Source organism: Pteropus vampyrus, unplaced genomic scaffold (genome assembly GCF_000151845.1).
Source record: "Pteropus vampyrus isolate Shadow unplaced genomic scaffold, Pvam_2.0 Scaffold185, whole genome shotgun sequence".
Lineage (NCBI taxonomy): Eukaryota > Metazoa > Chordata > Mammalia > Chiroptera > Pteropodidae > Pteropus > Pteropus vampyrus.
In genome coordinates this window covers 988544-1012202 of record NW_011888966.1, presented here as the reverse complement: position 1 = coordinate 1012202, position 23659 = coordinate 988544, and the positions used below count along the sequence as shown (strand labels likewise).

Here is a 23659-nt window from a genome sequence, read left to right as displayed (position 1 = left end):
CGTTCTTTTCCTCTCCTGTAAAAAGAGAGTCTCCAACATTCGGTAGGGAGAAGTCTAACTATTGATACTGATCAGCTAGACTTTGCTAAAATCGGGGGCCCGGAACAAACAAAGCCGGCCTGGGGCAGTTTTTCTCTTCTTTCCCACCAGAGGTTGATAGGCTCTTTCAAAACAAATTGGGCTGGAATGAGCCGTTCTGGGGGAGTGGCGGAAAGATCAAAGGTTTAAAACCGCCTCAAACAAAGAGCAAAGGTCAATACCCAACTCCGGGGAGACCTGAAGCTCCCACCTTCAATGAAAAATGAAGGTGACTCCTTTCTAACTGCTCTCGAGGCCCAGGGCCGCGCGGCCTTCCAGAGGCCGGGCGTGTCCGAGGTGACTAACAGGTAGCAGGAGTAGAACAGCCGACGACCAGAAGTGGAAGTGAGCCCGGGGCGGAGGTGAGGAGAGGCCACAGCTCGCCTGCGCTGTCAGCGGGGTTGCACTACGCATGAGCAGTTGAGCGGTGACGAGGTGACGCTGGGAGCGTGGGCCGCGACTCTCGCGGATCCGGTTCCGCCCTCCCTCTTGCTGCCGACCCTCCGGGGCTAGCGCCCGAGTTCCCTTTCCCAGAGTCCTCTGCGCCGTGAAGAAGCGGCTCCCGGGGACCGGGGGCATTTTGCGTTGGCTGGAGCCGGAGTAACAAGATGGCGGCGTCGGCGGAGTGACAGGGGTCCCTCCGGGAGGGAGCCGGCAGCAGTGGTGGCAGCGGTATCGCCGCCCTAACTCACCGCGCCCCTTTTCCAGCCCGCGACGTCGCCGCGAAAGCGAGGCAGCAGCGGCCGCCCAGACACAAGTGGCCCAGCCTGGTAACCGCGAGAACCCCTCACACACTGCGGCCTGGCGAGAAGAAACCTGACTGAGCGGCGGTGATCAGGTGCCCCTCGGCTGATTCCGGGCCTTGTAACGCCGAGCCAACGCTTTCAGCTTCCTGCCGCCCTCCTCCGCAGCCTTGCTCCGGGGACGAGCCCAGAGGCCTCCGTCCTCCTCGCAGAGGTGTCGGGGCTCGGCCCCAGCCTCCGTCTTCGCCTCTCAGGATGGCGAGCAGCAGCGGCTCCAAAGCCGAATTCATTGTCGGAGGGAAATATAAACTGGTACGGAAGATCGGGTCTGGCTCCTTCGGGGACATTTACCTGGCGATCAACATCACCAATGGCGAGGTAATCATCTGGGGTGGGGTTCACGACAACGCAGCGCCTGTCCTCACCCCGCCCCCCACAACCCCCAAACTACTCGGGCCTTTTCCCACCGCACGCACGCACTGGGGAGTCCAGAGGGAGCCAGTTTTCCTGGCTTAGGAACCTTTCCCACGCTCTTACCCTAAAAGGGAAAGAACCTGATAGAAAGCTCGGGTGAACTAGGAAGTTTCCCAGCTCGTTGAAAATACCGTAATCGAACTTCTTTAACCGTCGTCTAAGGCGACAACGCAAATCCAATTTCTGGGGTCCCCTGTTTTTCTCTATATATTTAATTCTGCTGGGCTGCTTGTTACAATTAGGACGGTTTCCGATCGCCTGGTACCTCCGTAGCCTCTCATTACATTTTCTGGATGAATCATTTTCCTGCACTTTAGAGGACATGCCGATTTCGTCACTACCCCCGAAGAGGCCTTTGAGGCTGGTTGCCTCGTTTTGTAATTACAAAGAGCAATTCGCTTCCCATTCTCTCACTTTCATCATCCAGTTACGAGTTGGAGCTTTGCTAATGTTTCCCCTCTTTTCCCAAGTGACACTGAATCCACAGGGATGTTGATGCCATTATCCCCTCTTTCCCCTGCAGGAAGTGGCAGTGAAGCTAGAATCTCAGAAGGCCAGGCATCCCCAGTTGCTGTACGAGAGCAAACTCTATAAAATTCTTCAGGGTGGGGTTGGCATCCCCCACATACGGTAAGAACCCGTCAGCACACAGGCTGTCCCCCTGAGGGAAGGACGGAATGGGGGAAATGGGCCGAGGCAGGTAACAGGACCAGCCGCATCTGGGTTTTGGTATTTGAGTTCCCTGCGTTTCTTTTAGACGGTGGCTTCCTTTGAACCCTAAGTCACCACAATCACCGAGTATATTTCAGTTTGCCAACTTAGTTTAGAATTTCGATTTGTTACAGTCTGCTCCGTTTAGCTTCCGTCATTCTTCCAGAGGCTTTCATTTGCAGTTAAGTGCTGGTCATGTTTGATACCTACCCGGAAGGGTTGGCGGCCGCTTTCTTTACGTCGGCACCTCTGATGTTCTATGTTTGTCCAGAGAAGTGAATTTGAAAGTGCCGAAGTGACCTGGCTGGACCAGTTCGGGTTGCTATTGGAGCTGGCTTGGGAAATGGCTGCTCTTTTGTTGTGTTTTTGTTCCAACATGTCTTCCTCCTCCGCTTAGAAAATGGCGGAACGACGTGACTCAACCGCAGATTCCTGCCCTTTTCTCTGCTTGGTTCACAAGTCAAGCTTCCTTGATTCCCCCCTTGGTATCCCTGAGTGGATTAAACCTTTGAAAAGCCAAGAATAAAGCTGCAGGCGGCGGTGGGGTTCAAGGAAGGAGAAGGCATAATGACAGTCTGTTCGCGAACTCTGCAGCAGATGCGACGTGAAATTATTAAATTATACTATGCAGAATCCTTCAGAGCCTTTTTAAAGGTGTTAATTACCCTTTCTGAATGGTAACGTTGGCAACATTTCAGTTTGTACTAAATTATGGGTAATGGTAAAGGCAGTTTGAGCGCAGCACTAGGCTGGCATTTCCTCAGATCGGTTGTATTAAAAGAAAGCTTAATCGCGTAATCACTGTTTGATGAGTAACTTTAACCTGTTGAGTTACTTGGTCAGTAACTCATCAGGGGAATTTTGGCCTTTGGGGGGCTGAGGAAGGGATATTGGTGAAGACAAGTAGTAGCAATAATAGTAACCAATAAAAGATAACCAAATAGAGACATTTGGTTTTTAAATGGTTGACTTTAAAGGGTTTTAAAATAGTTTGGATTTTGAGATTAAACTGTCTTTTCCTATAATACAGACTAAAATATGGCATAAAACCCAGCGATATTACAACAACATTTGCAAGAAGATTCAGAGATAGTTGAAAATTAAGTGAAATGATATTTACTGCAGCCTCTTTCTGTTTTCAATTTCTGTTCCTCAAATCTTGAATTAAGAACTAGATGACATATGTTAATTCTGATGTGGAAACAACCAAAGTAACACCATCCTTAACAAAATTTCTAATACTGATGGACATTGAATGATAAAATGTTCTATTGGTTGTAAGTAATAAAGTAAATTATTTGAAAGAGAATTCTAGGTTTGTTTTTTGGAATAAAGATTAATGTGAAATCTGAGATGATCTATATTTGAGATTTTAAATGATTTTCGTCCCCCCCCCCCAAAAAAAAACCCCTACTATATGGGAAAATAAATTTATTGTGGTAGAAGAAAATTTTGATTAACATCCTTAGCTTTTTTCCAAAAAAAGTCAGTTGCATCAGCCTAAACATTTGAAACTCCTTTCCCTTCATGTTTGATCCCATCTCTCCACCCCTGGCCCATACTGATTTGCTTTTCATCACTAGTTTTCCCCTAAAATTTCGTGTAAATACAATCATGTAGTATGAGGTCATTTGTATCTGACTTCTCTTAGCATAATGCTTTTGAGACTCATCTATGTCGGGAGATTTTATAAAGTTCACAAATCAGGTTGAATTTAATGTATTTGAAATCATTCTCAAAAAGCTTTGAGCATCTGGCAATTTCAGTGCCAAATCCAAATTAAATACATACCCTTTTATCTGGTAGCTTTTATTTAAGAGCAACACAAATACAGATCAACAAAGGCAATAGTTAATATACCGAATAAGCACATGAATACAGGAAATTGTGAACAAAATAATAGGCATCTGTTTATAAGATGTGTGCACAGAGTTGTTAGTTATAAATTGTCTCTGAGTGGAGTTAAAGAGGTGAACCTGGCTTTCAAGTTAAGGCTTTGTGGGGGAGGAGATGGGATTTCAAGATCTGGCTCTAAGGAAGAAAGCTTGGTAAACTGGTTGGGGCAGGCATCCAAGACTAGAGTATGGCTTCTGGGAGTAGTCTCTTTTGAGGGTGGGGAATAAGTAAATTTGTTTTAGGAGTGGTAGTACATAGACACAAAAGTGGTTCATTGGTTTTAAAATGTGAGAGAACTGTTTTTCCACTGAAGCAGAAAGGATAAGATTTACATACAAGCATTCTTTACATGAGTGTCAGCATCTTTCCATCCCTCAGTTTGTTCCCCGCTATTTCCACATTATCTGTATATCATATATATTAAGTAAATATTTACTTGGTAAATATTTAATTAAGTTGACTGTTTAGCTAGATTAAATAAGGCAGTCTATGTGTTATTCATTGTTTTATAAGTGTTAACACTAATTTAAAAAAATGAGATTCTGCTCTTCACTCATTCCTGTCCCAGCACCCCCACCCCCACCACCACCACCATTTTCTTAAAGATACTTAATGTATTCTAAACCAAGGGCTGAAAATTACCTGGCCTACATAGCAGACCTACCTAATTAGGTCCTTGCTCTTGTTACGTAGAGGTATAGCATCAGTGTAAAGAGCAAAGAATGATAGAGTGACATTCAGTCTCTTCATGTTTCTAAGAAACTCAAATTCTTGGACCTTGTGAATTGGCCTCTGGGAGCTCAATAAAAATTACTGTATTTCTCTTAACAATCCTCTCTTTCTTTGTGCTACTCTGAATTAATGTATTCTCTAAAGAAGCAATATGGTGTAACCAAGCTCTAGATCTGCCATGTGGTATTGACTGAGTAATCTGGAGTCAGTCAATCCCTTAACCTCTTTGGGCCTGTCATTTTCCTCATCTGAATCAAAAAGAGGATTTTACCATTTTCTAATTTTGTTGGAATGGGAAGGAAGAGTGCTGGACAGCAAAGTTTAGGGTTTCCTACTCTTCTGCTGGGAAAAGAATTTTGAATATGAGCTTTTGGGTAGGGTTTTATTTGAACAAGTTTCCTTACTTAAATAAAAGTCACTGGTCTAGTCGATCTCAGAACAGTCGGCTCTGAAAATTTAAGACTTGTTTTCAGATGTCATGTTTAGATCTTTGAATGTTATTTTCATGAGACACCACTCAAAAGATTTTTTAAAATGCCATCTGCATCAGGTAAACCATAGGTTATCATTTAGAAGAAAGTAAATTAATGGAACATAGTTTTATAAGGAAATCATGAATAAAGAAGATGGGAGGGGCATAGGAAGATTGTTATTACCTTGTTTTTTAACTTTTTGCCCTCTGAATGTCAAATATTCTAGAGGATGGTTATAAAGTATTAGTTAATCCCTACTCTTCAGTGTTAAAAGCATTTAAATTTTTAATCTCAGCTTTTTGGCTTGGAGCATATATCCTGTAAATAAGTCATAATGCTGTTACCAGAGAACAAATGTGACATCTGCAGTGGGTATGTCTTTAGTAGAGAAATCACTGGATGCATGAGAAATGTGATTTTAACTCATAGGATAACTGAACTTGTAGTATACTAAAGATGTTTATATTGGGTTATAATGAATTCTTAGTTATGGAGTGATGTAATGATGCTTAGGTAGCATTTCTGAGCTAGATAAAACCTGAAAGATATAGCCCAACATCTCATAATACAAATTAGACTGTTGACCCTCAGAGGGGTTATTGAGTCTCCTAACTTTGAATTTTCCTGTGAGCCATTTTCACCTTTGTGTCAAGGTCAAATCATGCGGCTCACATTCCTCACACCCTTTCATTTGATGCTGCAGAGCCCTACTTTGCCTCCTTTACTTCATGTCATATGGCCTCATACAGAGAAACTGTAACCTATTGTTTGTATTACTATCTAACTAGCTGCTTATTATTCTTATTCTCCCTTTTGAAGACATGGATTGCAGGATGAGAATTTTCATTGGATATTATTAATTAGTACTTAAATTTGAGTAAATAACTTGTAAACCCCTGTATAGTATAGTATGTGGATTATACTGCCTTAGTTTATTTTTGGAGCTAGATCATTTTGTTTCAAAGTATATTTACACTGTACCTAAAGTATCATTTAGTAAGGTTTTCTCATGATCTGTCAGTATTTAGTAAGAAATTTAATGTTAAGTTTATAAAAAGAAAACCAGAATTTAAAAAATGTTTTAAATAGAATCTTTTAGGTTTATATTAAAATCAGTTATTGAGTTTAACAGAAGTTTTTCTGAGATTAAATGAATGCCTTAATAGCTTTCATAACATAAATGATTTCCTGATTTAAATGATGCTTTTTGTTACTGTTTTTGTTTCCAGTACCATATCAGGTGGTTCTTGAAATTTTGAATGACCAGTCATCATATAATAAATACTAATGTGTGTCTTAGTGGAATTTTTTTTAATTAGATGTAATTCATATAGAATGAAATGCACAGATTTTCATGTACCATTGAATCAATTTTAACAAATGCATGCACTAGTGTAACCCACAGATAAAAGAATATTTTACCGAGATAAAAGAATATTTGATTTTTTAAAATAACTATTAATCCTTTTGGATCACAGTTACATATTGTTTTTTTCTGGATTTGATGTTATTTGTCAGTATGAAAGACTACAGGTTACTAATCTGTTTATCATCATGAAATACATTTTGAATTACCCTAATAAAATAATGAGACGGGATGGTGAATACCTAGTGGCAATAGAGCTCTTTGTCTTATTCTTCTCTTTTAAAGATCTAGAATAACTGCCTTTTCCTCGTCTATAAGTCATCAGTGGGGTGTGTTTTTTAATGGAGACTTCGGAAGCGCTCTACAAAAGTTTAGGTGGAGAGTACATTCTGATCCTCAACACAAAGGGAAATGGAAAGAGTTACAATGAAAGTTAGGGTTCCGTCCAATATGTAGATTTGAACCTGGAATGAATTCATTTCCCTACACTACCAGATGTAGGAATCAAAAAAAATAACTTTTCCTCTACCCTCTATGTTCTTTGGGTAATAATTAGATTAACAGGAGAAAACGTCCAAAGTTTATTAAGGATGTATGTGCAGGGGTGTCATAAACATGAGACCTGAACATAATCTGCCATTTTGGACAGAGGAGAAAAGGGGGCAGGGGCCTAGAATTTCAAAGGGAAATCACGCAATTTGCAGGTAGATGAGAAAGAGCAAATGTGGTAAACAGATTCTTGCTGGACTGCCCAGAAACGATGGGACACAGAAGAAAGTTCAAACAGGGTTTGCTAGATTTCTCTCATTCTGCCACATTTAGTATATATTATGATGCTAAGGTGATGTTCTCTTCCTTTAAGCAAGGTTTTCTATTTCTTTAGGTAGCTAAGGGGGTTGGGGGTTAGTTGTGAAAGGTTCTTTCTCAGTCTCTTGTTTCTTAATAACCAGCTTAAAATCAATATCCCAAAAGGCATATTTCAGGGTAGCAAAACTTTGGTCTTCCTCACAGACTATTCTTTTCTTAAGGTAGCTTTTACAGAAAGGATATGGTGAGTTTAAAGTGACAGTATCCCAAGGTTAGCTTATATAGTTAAGGTAGCAGAAAATACAGAACTAAACTTAAGCCAGGTGATGAGCTTAGAAGGGATGGTAGGGAAAGTAAATTAAGAAGTGAGGACTGAACCCCTTGGTGGAAATTCAAAGTTAATCAAGCAAGAGGAGAGTTGGGATAATGGGCTGTTGAAGTTAAAAGAAGTCAATTTTTAGAAAGAGGTAATGTACAGCCTAAAGATATATAAGAAATGAGATTTAGGTGTTTGACGAGAATGGAGTTGAGTATATTGATGCTTCATAAATAACTGTTGGCCCAGTGGTATGGTCTGAGTGGTCTGGTGAGGGAATAAATATATAAAATTAAAGAATAATTTGGCAGAGGCCAGCTTTTGGAGTTCCTCATATATGTGAAAGTTTTCCCTTTTTTGGTAGATGATGGAGGAAGGGCATTGGTTTTCATAGCAGAGAAATGGCATCATGAAAGCATAGAGTTGCTACTGGAACTGGTACTTAGGAAGCTAACAATCCAAGTGTCTTTTAAAATTTAGCTCAGTTGCTAACTTTTCTAGAAAATTTTCCCTTTTATCATCTCTGAATAAATTGCTCCTGTATTTTGTATTTATTGTTGCTTTTATATTGCACTTGTCATCTATCTCTTCTTCCTAGACCTTAAGATGCCTGTAGCACTTAATCTGCAATATCTAACACACAATGGGTGCTTAGTAAGTTGAATCAGAGACTGGAGGAACAGATTTTGGAACAAGATTTTTTAAAAGCTATATGACGTAATTTACAATTGTAAAGCTTCCCCCATTTAAAGTATAATTTATTGGTTTTTCGTATATGTGCAGAGTTGTGCAACCATCACCATAATCTGATTTTAGAATATTTACATCATCCCCAAAAGGAATCTCGAACTCATTAACAGTCATTCTCCATATCCTGCCAGCCCTATACAATCTTTAATCTTTCTATTTGTATATTTGCCTGTTAGAAAAGGTTTGATCAAGATTTTATAGTTGGTATTGTAAAAATGGTAGATATTGTCAGTGGAAAAGTATATTTTAATACTGTATCCCCCTAAGCTTCTAGTTCTCCACACAGCCTCAGCTCTACCTCAGATCATCAGGCTTTAGATTCTCAGAAACACCAATCCCTGGTGCCAAAAAGGTTGGGAACTGCTCCTTTAAAAGACGGACTGTGTCCCCATAATTTGTACTCTCTCAACACTGGTCTCTCCATCACATGATGTTATTTATTTGCCTACGCACTGCTGTAAGCTTTGAGAGCAGGAATTATTTGGTTTTGTCTTGTTAGCCACCATAAATATTGAATGGGTAAATGAATAGTAGCTTTAATAGTGAATAGTGATACGTATCAAAGCACTGTTTTGTGTTTTTATAACTTCAAGTTAAGGAACATTTATCTTTGAAGGCAAAGGGCAAGGAACAAGGAGACTGAGAAATGTGAGAATGTTACAGCATTTTTCTAGGATCTAGGGATGATATTTTGAGCAAAAGATTAGTAGTAATAATTAGGAGGGTTAGGATGAAGAAGAAAAATGAATCATCCTAGTCGACAGTGTTATTCTGTGTAAAACACGTGATGCCCAAGTTTTAGATCTTATTCTGCAGTCTGTTTACCTTAAAAATTGGTTTAGAGCAGCATGGTTCAGAGATAACTGCCACTCCCACCTTCTAAGAAAGAGATCAGTTAATTTAGGTAAGAAAAATATTACACCTGCATTTTCATGATCCTAACCTCTAACTGAATCTATTGTTTCTATTATAAATGTTTGCAAGAAACCCCTAAAGCAGTACCTCTGGCTTTGGAACCAGTAGAAATCATAGATATTTTCATATGACATTATCGTTGTTGCAGGTATCTCAGAATGCTATTTACACTCACCACTATTTCAAAATTATAGTACTAATTAAACCTGCTGCTATATCTTATTTTTTAATGCATTGATAAACTGCATGTGTATTACTACATCAAAAGTAATCTTTTAAAGTATTTTATGATAGCTGAATTTCCATATAATTGGTTTCCTTTATAATGCTATATATATTTTATACATTTAAAACATTCGGAAAAGGGATATGTAGGCTTCATGAGACTACCAAAGATGGGGGAAGAGGGAGTACGTGGCACCAAAAAGATTTAGAACTTGTAGTGTAGAATGAGTTAACCCAACCCCCATCCCCATGATACAAGTTTCTTGGTCATGTGGCTAAATATATTTGATGCAGAATTGGTCTCTTCGTTGGATTTTCGATATTTTCTTTCCCTTCTAGTTCAATTTTAAATTAGTTCCATGCTTGTTAATGCCTTCTGCAGGGATGTGAGGTTATAAAGGTGAGAAAATCAGCCAGTTAAAAAGGTTGAGCAGTTCTGGGAAAAGTTTGGTGAAGTAAAAGAGATTGAGTTAACATCTAAAATTTCTTGAAATTTATCATGTTGTCAGAATTATTACTCTGATCGGTGTAACTACAGCTAAAACTGGCTCTTTTTTTTTTTCATAGTTCTTGTCTAAATCAGTTGTCACTGTGGAGAAATCAGTTTAACCTGTATTTGTACTTACAGTTTTAGTTGCTTGTATTCTACAGTGTCTGTTTATTAACCTGATTTTCTAGTTCCTTGCAGTAGCCAAATAGCGGTATTGAGTGTCTTTCTATGTGAAAATGCTCTGGGTCCCAAATGATTTCAAAGGTATTGCTGCAAATTATAAATTCAAATAAAGGATTATGGATAAAAATTATGTGTTACTGACATTTTGAAATCTAAATTGTATTTTAAATGTGCAATTGTGAGAGAAGGAAATAGGTTGATGCTCAAATTTTTTATGGCAAGAGAAATCAAGTTTAGATCATTAAACTCTAGGTTCTTTGTATTCAAAGTGAAAAAGGCCACAAATCTAAGGAACAAATATGGGCAGGGAAGGGAAGCTTAAGGAAAATAAGAGTTACACAGCAGTCTCGTTTACCAAGAATTAATAGAAAACCAGGAGGTAGCCCACATTTAGTCAGGTGTCTAGTTCTCTTTCAGAAGGGCTGAAGAGTTACCATGTATCATAATGTAATCTAAGTCATTGGTTCTGTTTTCATGATGAATGCCATTAATAAGATGGAACTTAAATAAGTACTGATAGTTTAGGTTAGAGATCAGAATGTCTAAGATGCAAATTCATAGATGCCTGCAGCTTTTAGAAGTAATCAGCAAATGAATGCAGTATACCAGAAGGACTGGTGACTTCCGAGGCTCAAGAACTTAAATCGAGAATAGATGGGTTATGTTGTGGGTGAGGGTGCCTTACTGTTGGAACCTAGTAATTTAGGAGGGGAGGGAGACCTTTAATTGCTATAAATAAATTGGTATCCCAATTCACATCCATACAAACACTACCCAAAACAAACCAAAAGGGTGAGGGGAGGGGGGCAACATGGTATGATTACAGTAAGGAACAAAGTGGTATTGGGAAAAGAAACAAAAATTGCGTGTGCATAATTTCTTTGGCTCATGATCTTTTGGGCACTGTTTAAGGATGAAAAGAAGGGTAGCCATAATTTTAAGAATATATCTATTATGAATGGCAAAATTATACTGTTAAGAATGGCACACATATTAATGCTAGGAACATTAAAAGGAATATAGACAAAAGAGCAGGGTGGCTAAAGTAACTGTTAGCAGTAGCAACCTAAGGGGGTAATTTGAGCTAGTTCTAAGAGTTTAGCAAGATTGTACTAGACTAGGTCCTTTTTCTACCTTCATAAAAATGAACATAAAGATTAGATGATGATATCCTGGCAAGAGTCTAAGTTTGAGAGATTCTTGAAAATGTAGATGTTATGAAAATGGGTATATTATAGCGCTGATTGAGTGCTTACTTATACTTTTTAATTCAGTGAAGACTAACATTAATAACCTACAGATGGGAAGATAAATGGCATAGGAAAAGATATTTGCCTATTAAAACTACTACTTTTAAAATTACTTTGTGTATTTGAATCAAAGGTGAGTAGAGTAGCTGCTTGCCAATGACTTTAAACTTTCAGTTCAGGGAGTGTTTTTGCATTCCTTATTTTGTTTTTCTTATCTGTCAAATCAAGCACTCCTTAGCCTTTTATGTTTTTCATCTTTAATTCAGCAAATGTTAACTGAGCAGTTTCTGCATGGAAGGCATTGTGCTGCATGCTGGCAATATAGAGTTGTTAACAAGACAGATACAGTGGCTATTGCTATTAAGGATTCTCTGGAGAAACAAATGGATCATATATGGTTATACTGAAAGACATCTGTTATGAAGGACTGGTTCACACAGTTATGGAGGCTAAGAAGGCCTTTGATCTGTGGTCTAGGGAAACCAGGAACATGGACAGTGAGAAGTTTTATTTCCTTTTTATTCTATTCGGGCTTTCCACCTTGAAAAAGGTGATCTTAGACATTCAAATGCTAATCTTTTTGATTCAAATGCTGATCCCCAGAGACACCTTCACAGACACACCCCAAAATAATGGTTTACTGGTTTACAGGACTACCCAGCATCCCTTAGCCCAGTCAGGTTGACACATAAAATTAGCCATCACACCTGTTAAGTCAGTCCTCTGAACTGGAGGACCTACATTAAACAGATAATGTTTTTCTATTATTATTGTCCTAGTCATAGGAATGGAACATATTTGGGTGCTTTAATCTGAACTGCATACCTATGATAATTATACTGATTTATAGTTCTTAGAAGTCCTTAGGTCTCATAGTAATCCTTAAAATAGTTTAGTCATTTCTGAGATATTTCTATTTTTATAAAGAGATTTTTCAGAGAAAAGAAACCTCTAGCTTTAAATCTCCACCTGTAATATAACACTTTTAATTGGTCCCCATGTCATTCATTCCTTCCCCTATTCCTGATTTCCATACTGCATACTAATGCCAAGGCTAACCCTAAAATATTGAGTTAATTATATTTCAGCCACACTCGACTGATAATTCCCCCCAATTATTTATGGAACTTAAAGCTCTATGGCCTGGCATTCAAGTCTATAATATAACCGGAAACTGTCAGCCACCTTGACTCTTACCCTCTTTCTATAGGTCTGTTCTTGCCCCTGCCTGGCACGTTCTTTTCTACCTTCGCTTTCAAAATACTGTCTCTCCTTCAGGATCTTACCCGTAACAGGTTATTTTCATAAGAGTTCTTTGGACAGATTTAGTTCCCATGATCTTTTGGTTTTCTGAATTCTGTTAACATTTTTGTTAGCCCCAGTGACTTGTGAATGTGTTATCTTTGTACTTTTTATGTGTCTTAATTTTTTAACTAGATTTAGTTTGGATATGGGTTTAGGGGAAAGAGAATGAGAACAGAGATGGACCTTGCCTCCTTCTCTTAGCATCTTCAGACCTTAAGGTGCCTTTTTTTTTTTTTTTTGTATGCTCTAAGTAATGACGATTTTATAAATTGTGAACTCATTCTTCAGCCTACTTCCTTGATTGGTCATGTAACACCCAAAGTCTAAAGGCATTGATTTGAAGCAAACAAGTAGAAAATGAGACTTCTGTTACTTTTTTTTTTTTTTTAACTTTTGCACATTAAATTACTTGATTCTTCTGCATGTCTCAAAACTATTAGGAAAAATATGGCCCAAATCAGAGTTGTTGTTTTTTTTTTTTTTAACTCAGGTGTTCGAGTACCTACATCATGCACATCACTTTATCACAGTGTAACTTAGTAGCAGCACATAAAAAATGTCTAAAGATAAGACCTGAGCTTCTAGGCTGAAAGCATCTAGAAAGTGGAAAATAGGAATGGGATTTTGGTGTTGGTATGTTTCAGATTGTCTGTAAACTTAAATGATCTCAGAATCCAGTTACCTAGGTTCTGTAAAGACTTAAAAAAAAAAAAATCCACTAATAATGTGGGATAGGCTACTTAAGGGAAATATCTTTGGCATCTGGGTATTAGGACATTGCCATTGAAAATAGAGAGTTGAAAACTCAGAATAGAAGTGGGAAACATGGAGGTCGAGGTAGGAACTGAAAAAGTAGAATTTAAATAAGCAAAAGACTGTTCCTGGCTCCTAATCTGTGTGTGTTAATGTCTGGATGAGTTAGACAGGTGGAAAGCACAGATGGGGAGGATATGAGGTGATAGCTTTATAGGAAAAAAAGCTATATATTATTCCTTGAGACCAAAAGGAAGTATGAAAGTTAGAAACACCTGTCACTTTGGTTTAAAAAGTTATAGTACTATAACATTTCTAATTATTTTAGAAATGCATAGTTGCTCCATGGAGAAAAATGCCTTTGCAACATTTATATTTTAGCTATTTTTATGGACTCGATATTGAAAACAGTGGATATGTCTAATGCAATTAAGCAAGTATGGAGAAAAATGCCCAATAAAACTTGATTTTTATTTGTTTTCAAATTCATCTAATTCTCTCCGGTTTCTAATTGTTATGGGAGTGTGTTCTGTTAAATTAGGCTTACTTTGCAGATGATTTCTCAAAAAATGCTTTAATTTTCAATCATGTGTAATTGCATAAAGATATGAAGTATGAATTTTTGCCTTTTACATTTCAGTTTTGTATTTGGGCTTAGGTGGATGATTATAAAATTTGCTTATTTATTGTAGTTTTGTTAGTGAGCCATTGGTGCAAATCTGCTGTGGAGATAAGATGTGGTCTTATGAAAGTTGATTTATGCTTTCTCTTTTGCCTTTGGCTTTTCGTGCCTTTCCACTCACTGCCTTAACCTTTCTGTATTTGGTGTTCTTTTATACAATCATTTCTTCAAAACCTAGATAATTAGTTTTATATTAAAAACATGCTATGACTCTTAGTAAATTTATAATGGCAAGGACTGATTTCGAAGTTCCTGGAAGTTCCCGGCAGGGATTTGCCTCTACAGTTAAGTAATGGAAGAGAAAAAAAGGAAAGGAAAATAGGAAAAAGAAAAGAAAAACATAACCAATTCACTTTGTTCATCATTTACCTTTTAATATTATTATTTATGTTGTATCCATCTTTTCCCATTTCACCACTGTGAGATTTTCTTTCACATAAATGAAAAAATGTGAAGATTGTTGAATTCCTGTATGGAAAACAAAAGATAGAAGAGGGAAAAATTTAGCATCCTGTACAACAGGCCCTTGAATAACATTTTATTCAGCATTGTTTTATTATAACGTTGATAAGGCGCCTTAGGAACTTAACTCTTGTTTATATCAATTAGCCTATGGTAAAATTTATTTTGTTATATGTTGTTTTGCTTAATTCACTTAAAGTCACCAAACCTGTTGAAAATGTTAAGTGAGGACTTATTGTACACAGTTTTTAGGTACAATAAAGACAGACCAACTCTGCCATTGGCACATCTATAATTCTCTAGGCTAATGGGCTCTAGAAGGTTAAGCAGAAACTCTTCCAATCAGGGTACATTTTTTTCTGCAAAGAGCATGTGATATGAATTTCTTTTTGTGTGTTTGATGGCAGTTATTCATGTATATGTTTGCAGAGTAGTTTTCAAGAGCAGTAGAAGCAGAAATATAGACAGGAACATGAACTTTTAAAGCCTATTCTGATCTTTTACTCTCAACACAAATTTTTAAGGAACATATTCATTGTACCAGGATATGAGATTATACCTATGTATTAGTTAACTTAGCGTTTTCTAGAAAATAGAATTATTAAAATATTAAATAACCATATTCTAGTTTTAGTCTTGATTTTCTCTTAAGTAATTGACATGTATCAACAAAATAGATTAGAGCAAATTTTTTAAAAAAGAAATACCACCAAGTTCCCCACTAGACTGATACTTGTTAATACTTTTGGCAGATGTTTTTAAGCCTCTTTTCTCCTTTTGGGCATTTAAAAAACAAACTTTCAAATAACGGTAGATCTTGTTATCAGTTCTTTTATTAAAGAAATTACAGTATAGCTTTAAAATAAGTTGCTTTTTTGTTGATTTTTAAAAATGTTTTAAATACTCGTGTTTTTTCAAGAAGAATTTGTATCTAGATAAATTTGAAATAAAAATGGTAGTATTTATTTTTAGCGAAGTACTCTTACCAGAGTTATAGGCACATAGAAACTTGAAATCACTTACTGTAATGATTCTCAGTCATTGGGTTCTCTGAAATTAACAGTAGATATTCTTTGAGTTATTGGTGACAGAGTGTATAATTTATCCACAGTAATATAGCATGGGATATGAAAACATGATTCCTGTCAAAAGCAAATGTGATTTTTGTGGTAATACTGGTTATTTAATCTGAAACTAAGCAAAAATGTCCTGTAAAAAAACCAAGTAACTATTGATTAAATACAACTTGGTGGGGAATGGGACAGGAGACAAGACATGTAATAATAAAAGGGATTTTTACTTTCTGAAATGTTTTGGAATGGGTGATATACAGTCTTCTTCATTTCTTCAGTTAGGAAGTAAGACCAGGTGCGATCAAGGAACTTGCTCAGAGTCACAAGAATAGGTGGCAGAAGGGTATAGACTTCAGCTGCCCGGGTAAGAGGAGTGTTAAGGCTAACAGCAAGTCCTGTCTTAAAAGGACAGTGGGATCACTTGACAGGAAAAAGGTATCCTTATCCATATTTCGTATTAGGCAATGTAGTCAGTCAAGTGGGTTCATCATCTGAACCAGAGAGAGAAAACTTAAGGTTTAAGAATTTTTAAAATTCGGTGATATTAAGTGATAATCAGCTTTTCATAATGCCCTCCCTTTTCCTTTCTCCCTTCTGTTTTGCTAGGTGGTATGGTCAGGAAAAAGACTACAATGTGCTAGTCATGGATCTTCTTGGACCCAGCCTTGAAGACCTCTTCAATTTCTGTTCGAGAAGGTTCACAATGAAAACTGTACTTATGTTAGCTGACCAGGTATGTGAAATTTTGATTAGAATTAAAACTGAGAATACTACCATTCAACTTTATTTAACATAAGGTAGATGTTTGTAAACCTGTGCATTACTGTTTAACCTTAGGATCAGCAAAAAAAAGATAAAATAGGGTGTGCTCATTGAAGTGTTACTAATCTCATGACTTGTAGATGTTTTCCTATGGGCATAGGACAGAAACAGATTATATTAGTTTATCACTCACCTGTAGAATAGTAGTAGTTTTCAAGCTGCTCCATCAGATAGAGTGTGTTTAGTATTGAATATAGCCGTTTCTTTTCAAGGTTTGGTTTAAAGAAAGGGCTCAAAGTATATATAAGTATAGATAAACATATCCATATTGAAATTTTGATTAAATAAAGCAAGTTGAATGCTATGTATTATATGTGGAACTCTTATGAAAGCTGTACTTTTTTTTTTTTTTGAGGAAAATAGAGTACTAAAATAATTGAAGGAATAATTTTTGAACAAGTAAATGTTTTTGAAGTAATGGATTCTCCATTATTGGTAGTATTTAAGCAAAACTGGGGAAATTTTGGAGATGTCAATGAATTTGAGTCATGCATTGCTTGGAGGTTAGATAAAATTGTTATAAAGCCAGAGCTTTGAGTTTTTGATCTTAAGAAAATGAGAAAGAAAATTAATTTTAAAGAATTTTAAGATGGGAGAATGGGGTCAGGAATAATAAGCCTATAGATAATACAATACAGATAATAGGTAAATGTTAAAGAATTTATCATTTTGAATTTTGATCAAGATGCTTTTAAAGGCAAGAAAGTGTTAGAAATACTTAAACTCAGTGTGTTCATAAAAATGTTGTGGAAGGGAATAACATTTAAAAAATTTGGATATCATAAAAAGTAAAACGAGGTGATAAACAGAACTGGCATTTGAGGTAGAATTTTAGGGTGTATTACTCAAAGGATTAGATTTTTATAATCAGGACCTGATACTCCCTAACCTTAACATAAAAACTCTGAGTGGCTCAAGCAAATATTAGCAAATTACAGTGTTGGAACATTATAGACTCAAACATTAAAAAGTTAAAAACCTTTACATATGTTTTATTAACCTGTGAATGAACCCTAATAAAAGTTCTGTAGTCTCAGTAACACACAGACATTCAGACAGTGAACATTTATTTAGGACTTGGTACTGTAATTAGTTACAACTGGGGGGTGCAGAGAGTAAGAACTTGACCCTTCCCCCTCTGGGAGCGTGGAATTTAGTAGAGAAAAATGTGAAAATACAATGTCCCAAGGTTCTGTGATAGATATCTACATTGGGTACATTGGTCGTATGAGAGGAAGAATGTAATTCAAGGTTCCAGGAAAACATTTGTTTAGGAGGTAACAGCTAAGTCTTTTTCTGTAAACAATAGGCAACACTGGAAGTAGTCTATAGTTAGTGCCATTATCATCTTTTGCTCAAGATTTTCCCAGTGAGTTAATAGTCACATTTAATGATGGGTATTACTTCGCTGGGATAAATATGTATATTAAAGGAGCCAAATGTTTTGTTTTACTTTCTTTAATGTACAAGTAGTTGCTGTACCTAAACGTGGTATTTGAACATTGTATACAATCTACTTCTTTGGAGTATCAGTTAAAGCCAGAGATTACAGATTTGGCTTCAAAAAACATCAAGGTAAAAGGAATAAGATTTAGAATCTGTATATCCATGGTAATAAAAGCTCTGGGGAGAATGGGGACAAATAAAAAATAGAATCCTGACACATGCTTCTGACAAGAGCAAGAACATATGGGTAGAAAGGTAATGTTGGCAGTCTTTGGATGTGGAAAACATTTTCAAGTACAGCTTCTCAGTATCTTGATAATTCGAAGATTGAAACTATTTTGGAAGAGATGCCATAAATAGTGGATAAGTTTTTTTTTTTTTTAATGTAAATCTACATTATGAATGATAGATAAAAAAAATTGTCTCGTATACACAGAATTTGGAAAAATTGACAAGGAAAAGGCCAAAAGAATAATGGATAAAAAGTATACACTGACAGTTCATAGAATAGTAAATCCAAATGAGCAGATTTCCAAATGAAGTGTTAGGGACATAAGATAAGGTCATCACCTGTCAAATTGGCAAAATTTAGAAAGAACTAAAATAACTTTGGTAGTGGGAAAAAGAATGCTCTCAAATACTACTGCTGGAAAAATGAGTTATAGCCTGTTTTGAAAAGCAGTCTGATGGGCACCTGTCAGAATGGAAAATATACATACCCTTCAACCCAGCAACTATAATTATATGGGATTTATAGCAGAATAAAAGTACTGGTAGGTAGGATATATTTAAGTTTATTAATAGCATTGCTTACAGTGGGGAAATATTAGAAACAGTGAAAATATTATAGGTTGGGGAGGATTGGGGGAAACTTAACATCTATACCATGGAATACTTGCAGCCATTAAAAAGAATGCTAAGACCTATACCATTTGACAGGGCAGAGTATCCAAGAAAAACTTGTTAGAATGACATGTTTACTATTCATTTTTTGAATGTGATTATATAAATGTCGAGAAAAAACACAGAATCCAAAAAATATGTAAAAAAAAAGGAATATATACATCCCCATTTATACATTATATGCTTATTTTGTATGCTACCAACTTCCAGGAATCTTTGGGATATGTGTAGTTAAAAACAAAAAGTGAATAGAGTGCTTCTATTTCAGTTTAAAACAATAACAACTTATAGTTCTGTCAATTGCTCAACACCCCTTCTTCCCAAGTATGTGTGTGTCAGAGGGAGAGGGAGGGAGTATGTGTAAGTGTGTAAGAGTGTGGAAGTAGATCTGGGTAATAACAGACTGTTTTAACATAGCTTAACCTCAGAAGGCATAAGATTGGTGGTGAAAAGTGATGATTTAGCTTTTACTTTATGTAACAACTAAAACAATTCTAAATTTATTACTTTTCCAATTTAAAAATTGCAAACACCAGTTCTTTCTATCAAATTAGGTGCTGTCTTGTTTATAATCATTGGAAGAACAAGCCAAAGGATGCTGCAGGTTCTTGCTTGGATATTTATCAATCTAGACATAAATGGAGAGCCTGATCACTCTTTTTAATTTTGACTAATACGAATTTGTGGACTGAAAAGTTGTTAAAATATACTTGACATATTGAAATAATTGAGAAATAATGTGTTGCTTTCTTTTATCACGTAATTCGAATTGCTTAACTCAGTTCTCTCCCCTTTTTTTCTTTCCCCAGATGATCAGTAGAATTGAATATGTGCATACAAAGAATTTTATACACAGAGACATTAAACCAGATAACTTCCTAATGGGTATTGGGCGTCACTGTAATAAGGTTAGTAAAATGTTCTTTGCATGAAAGAACAAAGAGTAAAAACTCCCAAAAATTGCTTTGGTAAACTTTCAGTCTTTTAAAAAGTCATAGTAAATTTAATTTGCTGTTGATAATTGCTTTAAAAGATTGTGCTAGAAGGATAATCGGCTATTAATTTAGTAACTTGAAATAAATTCTCTTCAACTTAACCAACCAAGGTTAGTTTTCTATATGGAAATATAAAATTCCCAAGGGCTTAATAATGAAATGTAATCATCTATGTTATTTAACTATTCAACAGTTTTATCTATTTTTCATTTGTAAGTGCTTGTGCCAGCGTGGGAACCACTGACCTCTCTGTCACCATGGTGTTAACATTTGCTGACTGAGCATGATTGATAATGAGAATTCTTCAGTCCTTGGATTTGTGTATTCAAAAGGATAACTTTTGAGCCTGCTTCAAAAGTAGTTGACAGTTTCTTACTTGGGTGCCAGGTTGGGTGGGTTCTCCATCCCTCCTCCCCGCCTTTCAAAGGAAAATATTAAGTGAAATGGACATTCATACAACAAAACTAGTGTTCACTGGGGTCTCAGTGAATGAACTTTATGGGGTGATTGGGTTTTAGTTAGTGACGCATGATTGCACTTAGAAACTAATTGTGTTGAAATTTTTTCTGCAATGATTAGTTTTATTGAGTGAATTGCTTTATTTTTTGATTCATTGTTGAGCTCGGGCAGACAGGCAGCATTGGCAATGCACTTAAGCATATTATGATCTAATGATCTGATAGAAATTCTCAACTTCAGGACAACTTGGGGACTTTTTATGTTTTTTTTTGTTTTTGTTTTTGGAAGGAAGATTTCTGTTTGTTTTATTAAACCATTAGGAAATATTTGGTGTTTTTAAGTCTAGCTATAAATGTTTACCTTTGTTTGCCTGTATGAATGCCAACTTGGAGCTATTACCATTAGAACCGGTGTTACTTGTTAATGTGTGAGACATTAACGTTGGTCTGACCCAGTTGTAGAAGACTAATTTTTTTGGTTGAAAGCTGAGCTTTAATATTTAAAAAATAAAGGTGTTTAAATCTACTTATAACTTACCTTGTCATTCCCAAATTGCATCCTTTTTTTTTTTTTAAAGTATTTCGTGGCTTCTCTTTTTGAAGCATCCAGGTTCTTAATTGTTATTGCAAAACCTGGTAATTTAATTGAAAAAAAAAAATTACTGATGTTAGTTTTGGGGGCAGTTTTGTCAGTTTGACTCTAACCTTTTGGCCATTTCCCAGTCGTCTCCTTCCCATTTTTTCCCCTGCTAAAGATCCGTTATCTTCATGTGATGCATATTCTGCATGTTGACATTGCAGTACATAGTTTTTGCCTTAAAATTAAATGATGGCCTAGATAATACCTCTTTGCTCCCCCCCCACCCTTTAAAAATAACTTGTTAATCACATAGTTGTGTTAGAATCCCAATTGCCCAGTGATGGAAATCTTTTTATGATCTTTGTGTCCTCTTTAGAGATACTAAAAAGAATATTCATGGAACTGCTTGCTGTTACACAGATTCAGAGAGCCCGTAGGGCACAAACACCAGCATTTTACTTAACTCAGATTCTAAATGTTGTTCTTGAACATTTTAGATTAGTGTTTTGTTTATGTAGTTGGTTTTTAGTGTTTTCTGTATTGTAGTTTGAAAAATGCCAGTTACATGAAACTGGATTCTTTGGTCAGTTTGTTTGGATAGTTTTATATTTGCGGGGGAAAAAAAGAGTTTTGGGGGGGCTTTTGAGGTTGATTTTTAAAGTCAAATTTCTTATTTTGAAAATTGTTCTGAATTTGATATTTAGGAGTGGCTACTCCAATCTCCGTGAATTTGCTCATCTCTTTCAGTAATAATCAGCCCTGCATGCTTATGAAAATAAATTTTAAGGTGACTAAATGCCTTCTACCTCTTCCTTACTGAAGATTTTTTTTTCCCCTGTGCAATCTTTTTTTGGGGAAGGGCAGATTATGGTACCAAAGATTGCAGATCCAAATTCCCCATTTTTTATTGAAAAATTAAAGAGCCAAATGTCACCATTGCTATCCCTGTTTCAGGCAGTGACACATTATAGTGGCATTAAAAACCTGAGTATTTTCCAGAATTCAAATGTTTTTGAGTATGTGATTCGTATTTGGAAAACTGAGAAGCTACAGTGCTTGGTGGAAGAAGGATGGCATTTGGCTACCCTGTTCTTTCTCTAATGCCTCGGTGTTGCCTGTCTGCGCCGGCCATTGTTGCAATGTAAGCAATACTGTTTGATGCACTGCCACCCTCTATTGTCTGTTTAGTGTTTAGAATCTCCAGTGGGGAAGAGGAAAAGAAGCATGACTGTTAGTACTTCTCAGGACCCATCTTTCTCAGGATTAAACCAGGTCTGAAACTGTCTCCTATTCCAACCTCAATCCCAAATTCATGTGCTTTTCTTTTTTTATTGTTTTACTTTGATTATTTTTGTTTTGTTTTAATTCTGGAGAATGTAGATCTTGCTCAAGCACCTTTTACGTTGGCATTATTCAGACATACTTGGCAAACATATAACATAATTAAGATCTTTCTTTGTGGCTTTTGCTTAAACTTCTAAAGTTTAGAGAAAACTTAAATGAAAACAGGATTATGTTTAAAAATCTGACATCTGTACAAGAAAATGACATTCGTCTAGAAATTTACCTAATGGTAAACTTGAGATAGACTAGTTTTTAAAAATGTATTAGGAGTTGCAGAACTTACTGCATAAAAGATACCTAAATTCAGTTGTATCAGTTGCCCATATGGTGCATATGTTCTGCCTCAACTCTTCCCCTTTCTTAATGAACCTCAGGTAAGCGTAGATCACATTTCAGACCTAGTGTTTCTAGAATTGATTTACCTCAGTCTGAATTCTCTCAACTTTAACCAAATGGCATAAAATGCTTAAAGAGCATTACATGCTCTGGTACTAGAAGACATGGCATTCTAACAGTATAACAATAACATAATTGAAGCACTTATCAAACAGTTACCGTTAGTAATACATTAAATGAATGTATAACGTAGAGAAACACCACAATAATTTTAACTGTAGGCGGAAATCTTCATTCTTTTTCTTGTGTAGAGAAGTTGGATAGGTTTTTTAGCTATGAATTTTCAGACAAACAAGGGAAAATAGTTTTTTTAAAAACAAAATTCAGGAATGTAAATTTCGAAGCTCCAGTACAAATGAATCTTTATCAGTTAATTTTAGTGTACACTGAGAAGGAAGTATTGGCATGAGTAATTAAAAAGGTTGTATTTGATATACAAGCATACTTTATAGTTCTTTATTTAACACCTTCTTCATCTGAGTAACCATTTAATCCTTGTCCATACTGCTCAGCATTATTTTAGAGACCACCTTCTCCTGCTGTTACAAAGGTTTCAGAAATTCAGATTTATTTTATTCACAAAGAAATACCAACAGTGGTGACGAGATTTTGGTTGGGGAAAGGAGGATGGTAGGTAATTAAGAATTCCATTCATTCACATATTTAACTCACATTTTGTAGCATAATTTAATAATTTTCATAAAATTATATTGAATTGTTTATATATTCTCTACATACAGGTTAATTGGGTGGTGAGGAAAAGTGATCTTGTGAATTCTTTGAAAGGGCAGGGGAATGTGACCCCCTGGTTAGGAGAAAAATTGCTGCAGATATTTAAAGCTAAAGTTGGCAATAAGAATTTATGAAGAAAATGCACCTCTGCTGGATGGGTTATCCTAGTATATCCAACATTAACTCATTTCCACATACCTTCGAAGAATAGGCTGTATTCTTTAAAATAGGCACAAATTTTACTTAGAACATGTAATTAAAATACACAGAAAAATAGCTTGACCCATCAAAGATATTAG

General features: G+C 36.2%; 1 protein-coding gene across 7 annotated transcripts in view; it reads left to right on the top strand.

The window, feature by feature from the left end:
* The first annotated feature begins 495 nt into the window (after positions 1-495).
* Positions 496-23659, top strand: part of CSNK1A1 (casein kinase 1 alpha 1) — a 41031-nt gene continuing 17867 nt past the window's right edge. For 2 of the 7 annotated variants that reach the window (XM_023537311.1, XM_011371134.2), the window contains exons 1-5: positions 542-1199; positions 1819-1925; positions 16291-16417; positions 19665-19763; positions 22077-22160. In XM_023537311.1, coding sequence (XP_023393079.1) covers positions 1077-1199; positions 1819-1925; positions 16291-16417; positions 19665-19763; positions 22077-22160 — 540 coding nt within the window. In that variant the 5' untranslated portion in view covers positions 542-1076. Of the gene's footprint in view, positions 1200-1818; positions 1926-16290; positions 16418-19664; positions 19764-22076; positions 22161-23659 lie in introns of all 7 variants that reach the window. The other 5 variants (XM_011371139.2, XM_011371138.2, XM_011371135.2 and 2 more) reach the window with 4 other exon arrangements.